Source organism: Oryza glaberrima, chromosome 10 (genome assembly GCF_000147395.1).
Source record: "Oryza glaberrima chromosome 10, OglaRS2, whole genome shotgun sequence".
Taxonomy (NCBI): domain Eukaryota; kingdom Viridiplantae; phylum Streptophyta; class Magnoliopsida; order Poales; family Poaceae; genus Oryza; species Oryza glaberrima.
This window is the reverse complement of record NC_068335.1, coordinates 18964865-18979926: the sequence shown is the minus strand read 5'-3', so window position 1 is coordinate 18979926 and position 15062 is coordinate 18964865. Positions and strand designations below refer to the sequence as shown.

General features: G+C 43.4%; 2 protein-coding genes across 3 annotated transcripts; one reads left to right on the top strand and one right to left on the bottom strand.

Annotated features, from left to right (window-relative positions):
• Nucleotides 1–907: 907 nt before the first annotated feature.
• Nucleotides 908–8723, bottom strand: LOC127785634 (uncharacterized). Of its 2 annotated transcripts, XM_052313034.1 has the most exons (20): nt 8438–8723; nt 8186–8317; nt 7599–7766; nt 7428–7511; nt 6919–6969; nt 6634–6690; nt 6476–6558; nt 6129–6252; nt 5993–6052; nt 5670–5912; nt 5385–5468; nt 5166–5313; nt 4780–4907; nt 4642–4689; nt 3840–3970; nt 3075–3157; nt 2425–2528; nt 2209–2279; nt 1504–1802; nt 908–1387 (listed from the first exon to the last, which is right to left on the bottom strand). In XM_052313034.1, exons 1-20 carry the CDS (start codon nt 8660–8662, stop codon nt 1212–1214), a joined length of 2499 nt encoding a protein of 832 aa, XP_052168994.1. In that variant the 5' UTR covers nt 8663–8723; the 3' UTR covers nt 908–1211. The 2 variants fall into 2 exon arrangements, with proteins under 2 accessions (XP_052168994.1, XP_052168995.1); XM_052313035.1 differs by lacking the exon at nt 8438–8723 and having other exon boundaries at nt 7599–7762; nt 8186–8282.
• A 768-nt stretch (nt 8724–9491) lies between these two features.
• Nucleotides 9492–10172, top strand: LOC127785639 (uncharacterized). Its single transcript, XM_052313040.1, has one exon. The coding sequence runs from the start codon at nt 9580–9582 to the stop codon at nt 10063–10065; it is 486 nt and encodes a 161-aa protein (XP_052169000.1). The 5' UTR covers nt 9492–9579; the 3' UTR covers nt 10066–10172.
• Nucleotides 10173–15062: the final 4890 nt, after the last annotated feature.

Sequence of the window (15062 nt, the reverse complement as noted above, 5' to 3'; positions counted from 1 at the left end):
AGGAGACGCGGCCGCGTTTTTTTTTTTATCCCCTCCTGCCAAGTCCACGTTCCGCAGTTCATGCGTGTGTTGTCGTTATCCGCGAGTGCGCGGGAGGACCGTCGGATCGGGATCTGACGGCTCCTTCAAACAGTCTTATCCCCTGGGAATGGGATGGTGCGAGTGCGATTCGAGAGTGTGGAGTTGCAGATTGCAGAAAACGACTTCAAAGATAGGAGTGCAAAATTCCTATGATCAGAGCAGAGAAAGACGGGATCATTGGGTAGCAAAATCAAACAATCGAGTACTATGGTCACTGGTGATTTTTTAAAACAAAATTCCTATGATCCGAGTAGAGAAAGACGGGATCAATGGATAGCAAAATCAAACAATCCAGTACTATGGTCTTTGGGGATTTAAAGCAGCATAGTACATGGGTAGGTTGCCATGTCAAAATTTCACAAAAATCACCGTAGATAATAATAATCCATCCGATATTCCCGCAAAAAAAAAAATCCATCCGATATGTAGGTCCCTGAGGTAGACATCTTGTTCTAAGGGTATGCTTGAATTGAAAGGTATTTAGGGACATAGGACCCAAGAAAATTAGAGCAAGATTGAACCAAGGAAACCCTAAATTAATTCTAAAATCAAGTTCTAAAATCTAAAGTTGGGGCTTGTAAACAGGTGAGGTAAATTAGTCCAGTGATCTTGGAGCACGTACAGTGGCAGCCCTGCGGTGCTTAGCTGAAATCTGAAGGGATTTGAAGATGCTCGTGCATGTGAAATGCTTATAAAACCGGGGTGTGCCGACAATAGCGGGCACCCACCACTTACCATGTTACCCATTGAGGAAGAGAGCACATGCGTAACCACAGAATCACAGCAGCCTACCGTGGCTTATCCGGACCCCGGTTTGCTTCAGAAGTTGATGAAAAATAAAAGATAGTGCAAAATTCCCGGACATTCTTTATCTGTTAGCGAATTTGCTTCGAACGATCGTTCAAACAATTTCAAGTTCAATTCCAGGTGAATTCTACGGGTTCTAACTTCTATAACATGATGGAAACATGCTGCATGAAAACTGAAGATCTACTACAATTGCATGGCTGTGTATAAATGACTAGATGTATACAGTGTTAATGGAGATGCGGCAGAGAAAAGCAATGTAACTGTATAAAAACAAGGTTTACATACTTATCTCTGCCAATGCAGGTGGTAGCGCAGCCGTTTTATCTGGAGATCCTCTTCTGAATCTTGACATCTTTGAATTTTAGTTTGAGCTTCATTATACCAGCTTGGACTTGCACTTCGTTCTTCGATGAGTCTATTTTGACAACAGTAGCTTCGTTTTTGAGCTTAGGAACATAAACTAAATCTCCAACTTCCGGAATCCCATTATCTTCACCTAAGCCAAAAAAAAGAGAAGAACAGAACAGAAGAAAAATACTCACAAATTAACTTGTCTTGAAATTGCATGGGCGTTAAATTATATGCTATGCATATTCGCATAAGTTATCTTACCTTCGGTCGTTGTGGCCATGCTGATGTTTGTGTTCTGTGCCTTTTTGACAGCAGGAGTACTCGTTGGTTCAGGGTCCTTCAATCTCTCAGGTTTGTCGTTCTGCACAGCTTTCTCTTCTTCAAGCACTCTTTTGGCTATTGCAGATTCGCGGAACTGCTGAAACTTCTTACGTATAATGGAACGAGCCATAACAGCATACTCTGAAATTACTCTCGCCTTTCTTTTTCTTTGAGCAGAAGTGTGGTCTATAATGTTCTTCTGTGCCACTTCCAAGTTATTGTGAAGCTCCTTGGACTGCCTGATACACGTCAATGAACACATGCATAATTAATATGAAAAGTTCGACCTAATAAGCAGGACAGATGCTAATTCAGTTACACATGATAGTCACATGAACACACGTACAATCTAATACATCAGAGAGAATCTAATAGTCACATGAACACACCTACAATCTAATACATCAGAAAGAATCTAAGATCCTATGTGGTGGAACTAAAAGTTCACTCGGAAAGGCAGATCAACATATAGATGCAAACCATGATTGAACAACATAACTTAAAATCAGTTATTTACCTTTTTCTATCGAAAACTCAAAAGGTTGTATATGTCACATTATATCCAAACAAGAATGTGTTGGCTGGGAAAGAGAATTGCAGCATTCTCAATGTAAAGTACACAAGTCTAGGTAGAGAATTTCTCACATAACATAATATTGTGCCTCTTGAAGATGATGTTGATATTGTTGTTTGAAATTTTCCATGTCCATTATCAACTGCAAAGAAAAAAAATTAGAACGAGAGAAAAACCTTGTTCCATTTCCCATTAATGGAAAACAGAACCAACTGCAAAGAAAACTTAGATGAACTTATGGTAGTAAGGACAATATCAACCCATATGGGTGGTCCTGCCAAACTTACCGCGTTTATCTCTGCACCAGCTGTTCCAAGTAACTGTCGTGAGCTTTCTATTATGTCCGAGGGCAAACCAAGTCTTTCAGCAATATTGATTGCATTTGAACGTCCTACATGTGTAATACACTACAAATTACATCTGTAACAAAATATGAGAGCATAAGAATTTCAAGAATGAAACATGAGCAAGCTTTATAGCACAGACAACAGTTCAGGCACTTGTTTACCATAACTATATAAAGTCATTCAACTAGTTTGACTCGTCTCAGAGCAGATGGTTTATAGCAAACATTACAACCATAATATATTGCCTGTTGTGCAGTTCACTAGAAATCAAAAGATGTAGGTACTGATTGGAAAAATAACATGACATCTTCAGCATAGCATTAATCCTTAGCGCAGAAAGATTTACAACATTCCATACCATAGGAGCATGGAAGACAAACAGGATGGACAGTGTTTAGTCATGCTGAACAATGTATAGAATAAAAAATGCAATCAGACAGATAAATCAAGTGAAAGGGGTTGCGACCTTCTTTGAAAGAATGGATTTTATAAGACAAAATCCACATAAAGACAAGTATAAGAACCTTCTAGCATATATTAACTGCTCAAGCAAACATCAACATTCCTAAAGAGGGAGAACAGATAGCAACCTGGTATTCCCCAGAGAATCCGAAATGTGGGCTTTAGATTATCTTCATCAAATTCCATGCACGCGTTCTCAAACAAATCATTGCTGAAAGTATGCACAATATAATGAGCCCTGTTTTGAAAAAAATTAACAACTATGCAGATTGTTGGATAAAAGCTAGTTTGGAAGGTGCCTTATCACCATCAAGTCACAGAAAAAGTACCACTGCATAGAGTAGAGAAGAGAAAAAATGACTCTATATGTAATTGTTCACAGCACATAACTGCACTTCTGTGCAACAAATTCCTAATTCATATACAGTTTGCATTAGAATAAACCTGATTTCTTCTGAGTTCCAACATTGCTGACAGCATCATATCATCAATGGTAACACAAATATTACACGTTTCAGTGGGTCAAGTACTTTCATTTAGATGTTTATTTGTATGATAATAATTAGAGGATTTATTTTCCAAAAACCCATAAAATTAGTCTATAAAAGAAGCCACGTAAACTGAACTAGTATCTCTACAATCTTAAAAGCACAGTCGTCGTCCTCCCGTTCCTACCCCATCCTACGTCCTAAAAGAACGGCTAAATAACCACCCATCCGACATCCCAGAAAAAAAACGCTCAAAACTGAAAAAATAAAGAGAAAAAAAAATTGAACTACGTTGCTCAGATCCTATTGCAATGCACGGGCATGTGACTAGTAAAGGAAAAGGCTCAGTTACGCTCATTACTCAAGAACATAATGTGAAAACTGTCAAGTTGAAATATTACAAACCTATATTTTAACGTTTTAAGTTCTCCATGATGAGTTGTTGCTAGAGTCAGAAAGGAACCAGCTTCAGCAAAAGATTCCAAAAGAGACATCCCCAAAGCAGCTCCTTCAAGTGGATTTGTACCAGCTCCAACCTAAACAAGAAAACAGACCAACTTATTTTGAGGAATGGGTAAAAGTTCAGTAGAAAGCCCTTATAGCTCGCGACATCGCAAGAGCATTTTGGTCATGAATTGGTCACACAGTATAACATTCTCTGATGTATTGTTTGGGAATTTGTCAAAACTTGGAATTGGGAAAATATCAAGTGTGATCTAAAAACATTGCACAAATGAGCATCGTTTTTTTGGCGAATATATAAGAAATTCCTTGAAATGAAATTGAGAAGAAAAGAAGCACAGAAAGTCTGAAAACCGAAGACTGATGAAGAAAGTCTGAAAGCACAGAAAGGATAGCATTAATACTAGCTCTTAGGCACTGATGAAGTTGCACATAGACTGTGATAGACCAGAAAACTAACTTGGAAAAAAGAAGAACACTGCTGAAGATAAAGAGATTACAAGACATGAAAACAACTAAAAAAACAACAAAAAAGATGAATATGGATCAGCCTGTTCTCTGAAGATACAACCATAACTGAGACAATAATTGCAGTCTGCAGCCTTTGGCACCGATTATTATATGGGAGAAAAAAAATAAAAGAGGGAAGTTGACAATCGAAAGAGGAAACAAGAATTATGCCCAAAGCTTGCTAAAGACTATAATAGTAGTATCAAGAGTTCAAGACAGGGAATAATGTACTTACCTCATCCAAAAGAACCAAGGATTGTGAAGTTGACCGTGCGCGAATGGCCTGATAAAAAGTCAGATGTCATACCACTAACTAACGATTTAGGCAGTAACAGAAACGAAGAATTGATTTGAGATAAATGCTAAAACACACTCCGATCTGCTTTAGATGCCCAGAAAATGTGGAGAGTGATTGTGTCAAAGACTGCTCATCTCCAATGTCAGCATAAACAGCATTGAACCACGGAATTTTTACTGGTTCAGAAGCTAGAATGTATAAACCTGCAGCAGAACAGGCAAAGTTAACAGACAAAGTTATGCAAGATACTCTGATTGTGTACTCACCAAGAACATTCAAGACTGCATATAAAAAGTATAAAATATACCTTCAGTGTTATGCCAAAAGTTCATATGAAAATGTGCTATTCAATCATACCATAAATTGCAAATATAGAAAGCTTATAAGAGTAAGAAACACAGATAGTAGGAAATGATCACAACAGTAGCAGTGAAACAAGCTGCTGTTAATAACTTCATTACCTATTTTAGCCATTAAAGATGCCAGACCAACTGTCTTCAAGCTGATTGTTTTGCCCCCTGTGTTTGGACCAGTTATGACCAATACAGTAGTTCCTTCAGCAATGAAAAAATCTACTGGTACTGGACGGTCTTTCTCCATCTGGGAGACCTGAAAACTGGAACATATATTATCCAGTGATACTATCATTAATCAGTATATACCCCCAAGTGAGAACTAACCCTAATTTTCATTAAATCGAGGTCAGATGCCAGTTGATCTTCTTCTACATTGTCTTGTCCATATATCCTCCTCCTCCGGATTTCCTAAAACATGTTGGCAAAATGAGAATTAGTCTATAGCTAAATATTGAGAAGTAACAAATTACAGCAGAACATGTTACGTTCTAGAACTAAGGTTATATCCAGAAGCAAAGCAAAAATGTATCCCAGTTCAGAATGCATCATCTTCTCCTTTTTTTTTTCTTTGGAAAAATGCAGTAGAATAAAATGGATCTAGAAACTCACTGCTGTGGCACTTGCTACATCCTTTTTTGCACGATGCAGATTTTCCTGGTGTTGTTGGAGCAATAATGGATGGTATGCATTTGGCATGCACAGTTTCCATGACTTCTTAGAGAGGTGAGCTGAGGAAATTGTACTGATAGACCCGCCTGTAGCAGTACTGACTGTTCCATTTACGAAGTTGGGTAAATAGAGATCAGGATATGTACCATCATATGCTATACTATATTTTGCACGAGCTGCAACCTGCAAGTAAGATAACATATTCAATCAAAAAAATATTGAGCAATAACTATTTGCAATATGAATATTGAATAAAGAAGCACCTTATCAAGTTCAACTGTTGCTTGCAGTAAAATCCGAATATTATCAAGCTCAAGAAGAATCTGAAGATAACAATATGAAGTGTGTTTAAGAAATGGTACTTCAAGTAACAAAACCAAATTAAACAACTGCTGAAACCTTATCAGTCATTTTCGATAAAGCATCCAGTTCAGCTTTAGCCACTAGAGCTCTTGCTTGCTGCAGCTCATCATTCAGTGGAACTGCAACAATTGGTTCTACCATACTTCCAGCATCTGTGCCACTGAAATGCAAATGAAAAATAATGATATAATTAAACTCCCAGCATATTTAAAGATCCAAACCATTTTAAAGAATAAATTAGTGGCTAATTCCCATAAAGCATGAGTATATAAATTCATATTTTTTATAATATAGTAGCCCTAATAATGTATCCTAATAGAGGCAATAGATACATATAGGAGTTAAAGAGGAAATGTGTCTCTCTTAAGGGGCATACAAGACACCTGGAGAGTAGTAATCCATCAAAAGGTGAAGACTTATCCCCTGTTACTTTTATGCAGCATCTTCCATTTACAATGCATACTTCCTACAGAAAAGCAATAGTTTGTGCTTTATTGCAATGAATCTTCCTTGGCAATAAGTGGGTTACATGAAACAATACCGACACGGAAGCTTCGTTATCAGCATTTCGCACCAACTTGTCCATAAGCTGATACAACTGAAAAGGTAACAACATTTAAACGTTTAGACAGTCAACTATCAATAGCAATATTTCCATTAGCGATTTCCTTAAGAATGAAAAAAAAAGTATGTTTGTAAATTAGAGGATGGTAGTTCTAAATTACTCGACAGAGTAAAACAAGGAGCATTTCCCCTAAATTTATTTTATACAGTTGCTAGAGTCTAGAGATCATGTAACATCTTCTACAACCATGTAACCACATACCCTGCTCTCTAGGACCTGGACTTGCTCTCGATATCGTCTTAGCTCAGGGCTCTGAAAAGGAACAATTCCTTTAGTTACAAAAGCGCATTGCAAATGAAATATCATTCACTACAGCTTTAATAAAGTTTATAGGTAAAAGACAAAATAAGTGGGGTATTATTACATGGAAATGTAATATATTTAATACACAAGTGTCAAGTGTTGTTACAAATATTAGAATGAAATGCAGTGTCTTGACATCCATCAGTTTTAGTGCCATTCAATGCTATGAAGGAAGAAGAGAGAACATGTTCAGATTCTCTTTATCTTAATGTTAGGATAGCATATTGCTTGGTTGCAAACAATTTCAAATCTGCATGGCTGAATTTGCCTAGTGCTCGGTGATAAATATTTATTGGTCATAATAAAGAAGTAAATATTCATGATACTGCAAACTGAATTGCTCATTAAATTAGTATCACATAAACAAGAAGCAACAAAAAAGTAGAATCAAGGTGCAAGGACCAAACTGCAGTGTCTTTTACGGAGCCATCGTCATCTATTACATCTTGTATTGATTTCACCAATGACTTATTAATGTCAGCATCTAGTATCTGCAGGTGAGAAGAAGAATTCAGAACACTGCACTGGCATGAATAGTTTACGATAGATGACAATAAGAAAGGAAGATAGAGAAAAACCGTTTCTGTAAGACTGATTAATCGTTCATGTGAGTCCTCATCTTGCTTCATAGCAGCTTTGATAGTTACTTGCAAGGATTCAACAAAGAGCATCAGGCTAACAATGGCCATTGCTTCCTGACCTTTTATCACAGCACCTCCGGAGACACCATGTATTGCTGACTCTACCTTCAGTTAAACAGAAAATTACAGCTCTACAGAGTTGGCATGTAAGTATGTCAAGCAAAATGAGATAAAAGGAACAAAGCTATAAACTGAGCATGAAGATCAATATGCAGATTAGGCTGTTCTGCACGCATTGTTCAGTGGAGAAATTTACTTCAAGTGGGCATATCAGAGCAACCATATCAATAGCTACTCAGACATACGAGTGTACAATGAACATATACTATACTGTAGACCTTACTTAGTACTAAGTTAGTATCAATCACAGAGAAATGGTGCATTATTCCAATACCAATGCTACTGCTACTCAACCATGATTTAATTAGCAACATGGAATTGCAAAACCAGCAAATTAAAAATCCGTAAGAACAACTATAGAGAAACGGCAAACATTTCCGTGAATTGATTGATTGAGTCCTCACCATTACAGTATCCAACCCCGAGAAATCAATCCCTCCACCGGCGCTGTCAATCAGCCGCACCGCCGCCCCGGTCTCCTCCAGCAACCTCCGGCTCTGCTCATAGCTCACGTCCTCCACCTCCCACAGCTGCGTCTGCACCCAACAACCAAGCCAAAAATTGCCTTGTCAGAGGCGAACCCCGCCGTGAGCCCGTGAGCCAGTGAGTGAGTGATCAGGTCGCGGGAAGCGTTCCGGAATCGGGGATTCACGTACCTTGGTGGTTTCCCGGCCGTGGGAGGTTCCGGCGAAGGAAGCGACGGCGTCGCAGACCTTCCCCCACTCGAGGAGGCGGAGGCTGCGCGCGGAGGGCGACGCGTCCTGGGCCGGGAGGGCGCGGAGGCGGAGGACGAGGCGGCGGCAGCGCGGGCGGAGGTGGAGGCCGGAGAGGGGAGGATGCGAGGCGAGGGGGGAGAGCGTGGTGGCGGAGAGGCGAAGCATTGGGGGAGGCGGCGGTGGCGGCCGGCGGCGAGCGGCGGGTGTGGGGGAGGGAGGGAGGGAGGAAGCGGGAGGATAGGAAATGGCGCCGTTGCGTTTGGATAGGACGAACTCGGCGGTTGGTTTTTCCGCCTTCGAGCTGAGGCGTTTGGCGTAGAAGCTGGTAGATGGTTGGCGTATGGGCCGGAATGCCGGTGGAGGCCCGTGTTTGGTGTGGGCCGATTGGGAAGCGGTTAAAAGTAGATATGGGCCCGATTGGTTTGTTTCGATTCGGTAGTTTGGGCTTCGTGGAATTTAGCCTGCTCATTGCAACATGAATAAACCAGGTGTTCTTGAATGAAAAATGTTCTGAAATAAAATACAGTATTTTTTTCTGCATGTTACGAACAAAATAAACTTTAATAAGATCTATCATTCAGATACGGTAGAATTATCAACCAGAAAAAAAAATCAGAATTCCAATTTCAGAATGGTTTAGCTAAGATTGTACTCTCTCTGTCCCAAGAAAAAGACAACCTAGGAGGGGTCAAATCTAGACGGATTCGTTGTCCTAGAAGGGGTTGTCTTTTTTTGAGACGGAGGGAGTAGTTCAGAACTTTGTGGTTGTGTTAGTATATGAATGACTGTTGTTTTCAGTTCAGTCATTGAATCATTTACTATGCTCTGCTTCTTCTTTCAGTTCATTTGCCGAAATCTCATGTTTCAGTTCATAGAAACGTTTTAAAGCCACGGTTCCATACCAATAAATACTACTACTACGTTTATAACTTTCATTAAAAAGGTCATGACAAACTGCAATTGCTATTAATTCTCTGCAGAAATGTGGCGTGAGTTACAGCAAAATGCTAGGAGTATAAGTAATCTTCTGCATCGCCTCGATAATCCTTACTTCACCGAGAGAAAAGAAGCAGACGGCAGCAATGCAAGCTCGACGTGCTCCGGCAACACTCCTCCGCCGCCTCCTCTCCCTGTGCGCCATGGCGGCGGTGCTACTGCTCTCGCCGTCGCCGGCGGCGGCGGCGTCAGCCGAGCCAACGACAGCAGACGACATTATCCCCGCCCTCTCCGGCGACGACAGATGGTGGTGGCCCGCCGATGCACCGACGGCGGCGGCGGCACCCGCCGGAGGGGGAACGGGATACGACGACGCCATCGCTGCCGTTGCTGACGATGCAGTCGTCGTCGTCGCTGCGCCGGCGGCGGCGACGGCGCACAGGTTCAGGCCACGCTACGACTCCGCGGTCAGCCCGGGCGCGAAGCGGGAGCTCGAGCACGAGGCTCGCTGCGGGCCGCGCGTCCCCGTGCGGCGGGGCTTCCCGTGGCCGGAGTGGAAGCCCAACTGCCGCCGCGAACATGGCGTCGCCGGTGCCGGCGGCTTGGGGCGGCGTCCCTGGGACGAGCCGTAGCGAACAGTAGAGACGATCATCCAACTCGCGCCATCGCCATGCAGCAGCGTTGTGCCAAGAAACGGCCATCGGAGCAATAAAAATTAGAGAGAAGGGCCAAATTACAAAACTTCAGGCAAACCAAAAAGTATCAGTAATTTTCAGAAATTTATATGACCACGTCGTTAGTTTTCTCTGTTATCACACTGGCAACATACTGCATGATAAACGATAATTAGTTATGAAAAGAAAAATACTGAGTCGATGCACGTCCTCTCGTCTGCGATGTGTCATGTATAAATTGTTATGAAAAATTATATAATATAAAAATAATTAGATGGTATAATTTGAGCTAGATAACTGGTCCTGCATAGTTCTCTCTTTTATGTGTTATATCAAGCCTTGTGCAGTTGTGCTAAATATGCTGGTGGTTTTGGCTACGAGTACGTAGCCTACATGTATAATTTGACAAAGGTAAGCAGAATCTTTGGAATAAGAGATTCGTTTTGAAGGGCCAGTGCCATTCAGTTTTACTAGTCCTGCATAGTGCTTTACTGTTAGCTACTCCCTCCGTCAAAAAAAAAAAAAAGACAAACCCTGGGTTTCAGTGTTCAACGTTTGATCTAATATAAAATTTTTTTATAATTAGTATTTTCATTGTTATTAGATGATAAAACATGATTAATACTTTATGTGTGACTTGTCTTTTTAATTTTTCAAATAAGACATACGGTCAAACGTTGGACACAAAAACTAAGAGTTTTTCTTTTTTTTTTTTTTGAGGGAGGGAGTATGCATGTTCCAACTGGGCAGAAAGCAAACGGAAATATCTTCGGGAAACACTGTGCAGGACCAGCTGCAATCGTACAAATTTGATTTGATATGTGTAGTGCATAGATTTGTTCGTTTTCTACAAATTTGTTTGAGTATACTTTCCGTTTTAGTCTGGATTTCGGTTCAGAAAAAATTAAACCCGCAAAACGTCTTTTTTTTTCTGAACAATACTTTTGGTGGCAAAAGAAGCTTATACTACCCTACAATGAGAGACCGATTATTGCATACAGTATTCTTTTTGGCGAAAGTTGTATACGATATTGATGCCTCTCGACCGGCAATCTCCTCAATAGTAATTTCTTCAGTACCCAGGTCAATTTTTGACCTCCCTACTTTGCTTTCCTCTGTCCTGCAACTGCAATTTGCCTGCTGCATTTGCTTGAACCTTTCTGAAATCTGAACCAAGCTCGAATATAGTATGGTTGAACCGTTGAAGCAAGATGAATCTTAGTTTTTTTTTTCTTCTTTTAAAAAGATTGCTGTTTCTCAGTTGTGAGACCTGAAGTCTAAGCATTCATATAACATTTGGCTATGAATATAGAGGCTGGATATTTCTATCCATTATCTTAAAAAAAATTGCTTGAACCTTTCTTTTCCCTACTGAACAATGTGCAACCTTCCTCCAAGGCAGCTTCTTCATCTCATCCAGCACCATGAACGAGCTCAGCGATAAGGATTTCAGTCATCCAGACTACCACACAGCTAATGAACACTAGGATGCAAGTTGCTCAACGATATTTTGGTCCCATCTCTATGATCCAACATGAGCTGATCGATCACTGCCCCCTCAGAAAAAAATGCGACGACAATGACATAAAGTGAGAAAGAGAGATGTACATCCAGCGTTCATCGATCTGTTCATGATCTGTCCCAGATAACTGGAATTCGTACCATTGGGTCTCTGCACCTGAAGATACACAGTTATACACACACTGTCCTGGCAAGTTCCAGTGGCAAATCAGTCACCCAAGTTGCATCAATAAACGAACTAAAATTCATTCATCCATTCATTCATTCAATCTTATCTGGTCCCAGCCATCTCCATCCCATGCCCCATGACAAACTGGATCACTATTTATGAGTCAGAAATTGATATATATATACGCATGATGATTTGCATTTCCTGCAAGAGTTGCTTGGCAACAACTTGCAAGTTGCAATGGCACAAAGGCTATTATTGGGGGGCCTAGTGGTAGAGCGTAATGCATGGCCGATCACGTCGCTGCAGTGTCAATAGCGTCTGAATACTGAACAGCCAAAATCTTCTTTCAGCTTACTGTTCGTTGCTTCTTCTGCGAGTACACTGCTCCATGTCGACCGGGAGAAAAGCTAGGACTAGAGTAGCTAGGTACATGCAAAGCGCAATTTTTTTCCCGCTTATTCTACTTATTATTCATTCTTTCTTTCATAATTTGTAATATATATTGTATAGAAAATAAATTAGCAAACGAGTTTAGTGGGACTGTCCACTTGCATACCTAGCTAAAAGGTGGGATTCGATGTTTTTTCCTTTGTTTTTCATGATAATTGTTAATTTGTTGACTACCGGTAAAATCTGATCAAATTTTATCTGAAGTTTAAAACCTAGTTTGAAATTCTTTTAACTTGACAGGGGAATTAAGTGGGTTTGTGTTCTCAAACTGGCTCGGGAAAATAAAATAAAATCCTATTTTTGTTTGGTTTTGTAAACCCTGTGCACTAGCTAACGTAACCCATGTGCACTAGCTTAACGTGATGCTCATGCTGTTATGCTTTTTCGTGTTTCGTGCTTCGTGCAACGGACGAAACCGTAGCCGACGAACAAGGATTGGACCAGAACAAGAAACGGAGCGAGCTGCCAGGGAAAGGGTATCTTGGCACGGATCGATCCCAACAGCGGGCGACCGCGACTCGAGAAGGAAACGTATAACGCCATTGATTCGGTCCCCCACGAGTCCACGACCCTGAATTTGTCTGAAAATCTAGCCGTTTTTTGTTTCATTTTCCATTCGCTCTGTAGCCCGTGTGATCGCGCCTGTAGCCGTCAGTTTTGCCATCATAACGAACACAAGCACCCATCACGTACGCCTGTGAAAAAGTTTGCGGAGAAAATGGGATTCATAAGAATAACTCAAGGTAGAATTATTTACCGTAAAGACTATTAAAATATCTACTACATTTGTCTCAGAATATAACAACTTTTAGTGAATCAGCTGGTTGGGTTTCTTATAGTGGAATTATCCATTTGGATTCAAGTATTAAACTTGCTACGAGTGTCTGTATTAGTAAGAGACTCCTGTGATGACTTCATCAGCTATATTTTAGAATAGAGGAAATATGTTTTTAGAATTTGTTGTATTTTAGAATGAAGGCCGTCCAACATTCTTTCCGCCCACGTCGCTCGCCCCAGGCGACACGGGCGGCGACACCGCGCGCCGACAGGCCGCTTGCTCCTCCCTTTCGCCTCGCCGCCGCCCGAGCAGCCGCCGGCAAAGCCGCCCAGCAGCAAGGACGGGGGCGGCGGGGCCTCCTTTTCTTCTCTCAACGAGCGCAGAGGGGCACCGGCGGGACTCGAGCGACTGAGGCGGCGGCGACAGTGCCTGCTAGATCCGCGCGCGCTCCGACCGGATTTGGCGGGGTGGCGGCTGGCGGCGGGGGTGACGACGGCCTTGGGGATGGCGAGTTGCGTCTGTTGTTGGGGGCCATCGGCGGCAGGGATGAAGATGGCGGTGGGGATGGAGGTGGCGGCGAGGTTGGCGACGGCGGGCCGGATCCAGGCGCGCCAGAGGCGGATCCGGCCTCCCCGTGGGCGGATCTGGCGCGGGAGAGCTCCACGTCCTTGCTGGGTGGCTGGTGGCGGTCGCGGCGGCGGCGTTGGCTGGCGACGGCGGCGGAGGGCATGGCGACGGCATTGGGGCGGTTGCTGGCAGCGGCTGCGTTGGCGGTGGCGGCGGTTTGCGATGGCGGCAGCTGGTGACAGCGGCAGCGGCGACGGCGGCCAGCTTGCGGCGGCCGTGACTGAAGAGGCGGCGGCGACATTGACGGATGCGATAGTGGAGGCGGGGAATGAGTCTGTTTGGTGGCGGCGGGCGACGACACAACGGTTTGCGGAGGCCGGCTCGGCGCGAGCGGCGGAGATGGAGGCCGGCTTGGCTCGAGAGGCGTGGCCGATGGAGGGAGGCCGGATTGGCGCGAGAGGCGCGTCCAGTGGAGGAGGCCGGCTTGGCGCTAGAGGCGTGGCCGACGGTGGACGAGGCGACCTAGGTGTGAGGAGGAGCTGCCGGCGGTGGAGGAGGCGACCTAGGTGTAAGGAGGAGCTGCCAGTGGGTGTGGCGCGGTCTTTGGCGCATGAAGGCTGGTCGGCGGGGGACGCCGGTGCAAGGGTCCCACATGTCGGTAGAGCTTATGTGGTGGTGGAGCATCGGTGCGTCAACCGTGGATTCGTAGGTGCTAAGTGGCGGGTGAAAACCTAGTCCAACCTCGGCTGGACCGACAATGATGGTTCATTCCCCCCTCCTGAGGGCGTTGTCGTGCTGTCTCACTTCTCAAGGGTGGTTGCCGGACGAAAAGCCAGTCTTGGCTCTTTTGAGTCCCGATGGACGGCGACAACAGTTTTTCTGTCGCTTCTCTTCTTGAAGACGTTGTTTTGGCATCCCCAAGAAGACGATTTCGTTTGTGTCCCTTTGTTGGTCCAGTGGCGGTCGGTCATGCTTAGCGGCGGCGGGTCCGGTGCTAGTCCGGTGCTAGCCTTTTCCTGGGCTTGTGTGTTGGCGATGTCGGTGTGTGGGTGGTGGTTCATTTTTTTTTTCTTTTTCCTAGTTACAATCCTACAGGGTTGTAATCTTGTAATTTTTTCCTACTCTATCAACGGAACTTCGCAAAAAAAAAAAAAGAAAGAATGAAGGCCGTATGAAACCGGGTCAGTAAGACAGTAAGTACACGTATATGTCCTCAATGACCATGAAAAATATCAAAGCCGGTGAAATGAAACCGGGATCCGCGCGTTTGCCGTTCCGGGCTTCCGGCCACCCAGACGCGCGCATCACACGCACATGCACGCGACGTCGAGAGGAATCCCGTGAAAAGAACGTGAGATCGATCGGTTCGGCCGCGCGCGCGCGCTAGCTCTCTCGCTCCCCACTCCACTTCCCCCAGGGTCCCCCGGGCCAGCGTCGTCGCCGCGCGTCGCGCGGCGTACGGCGAGA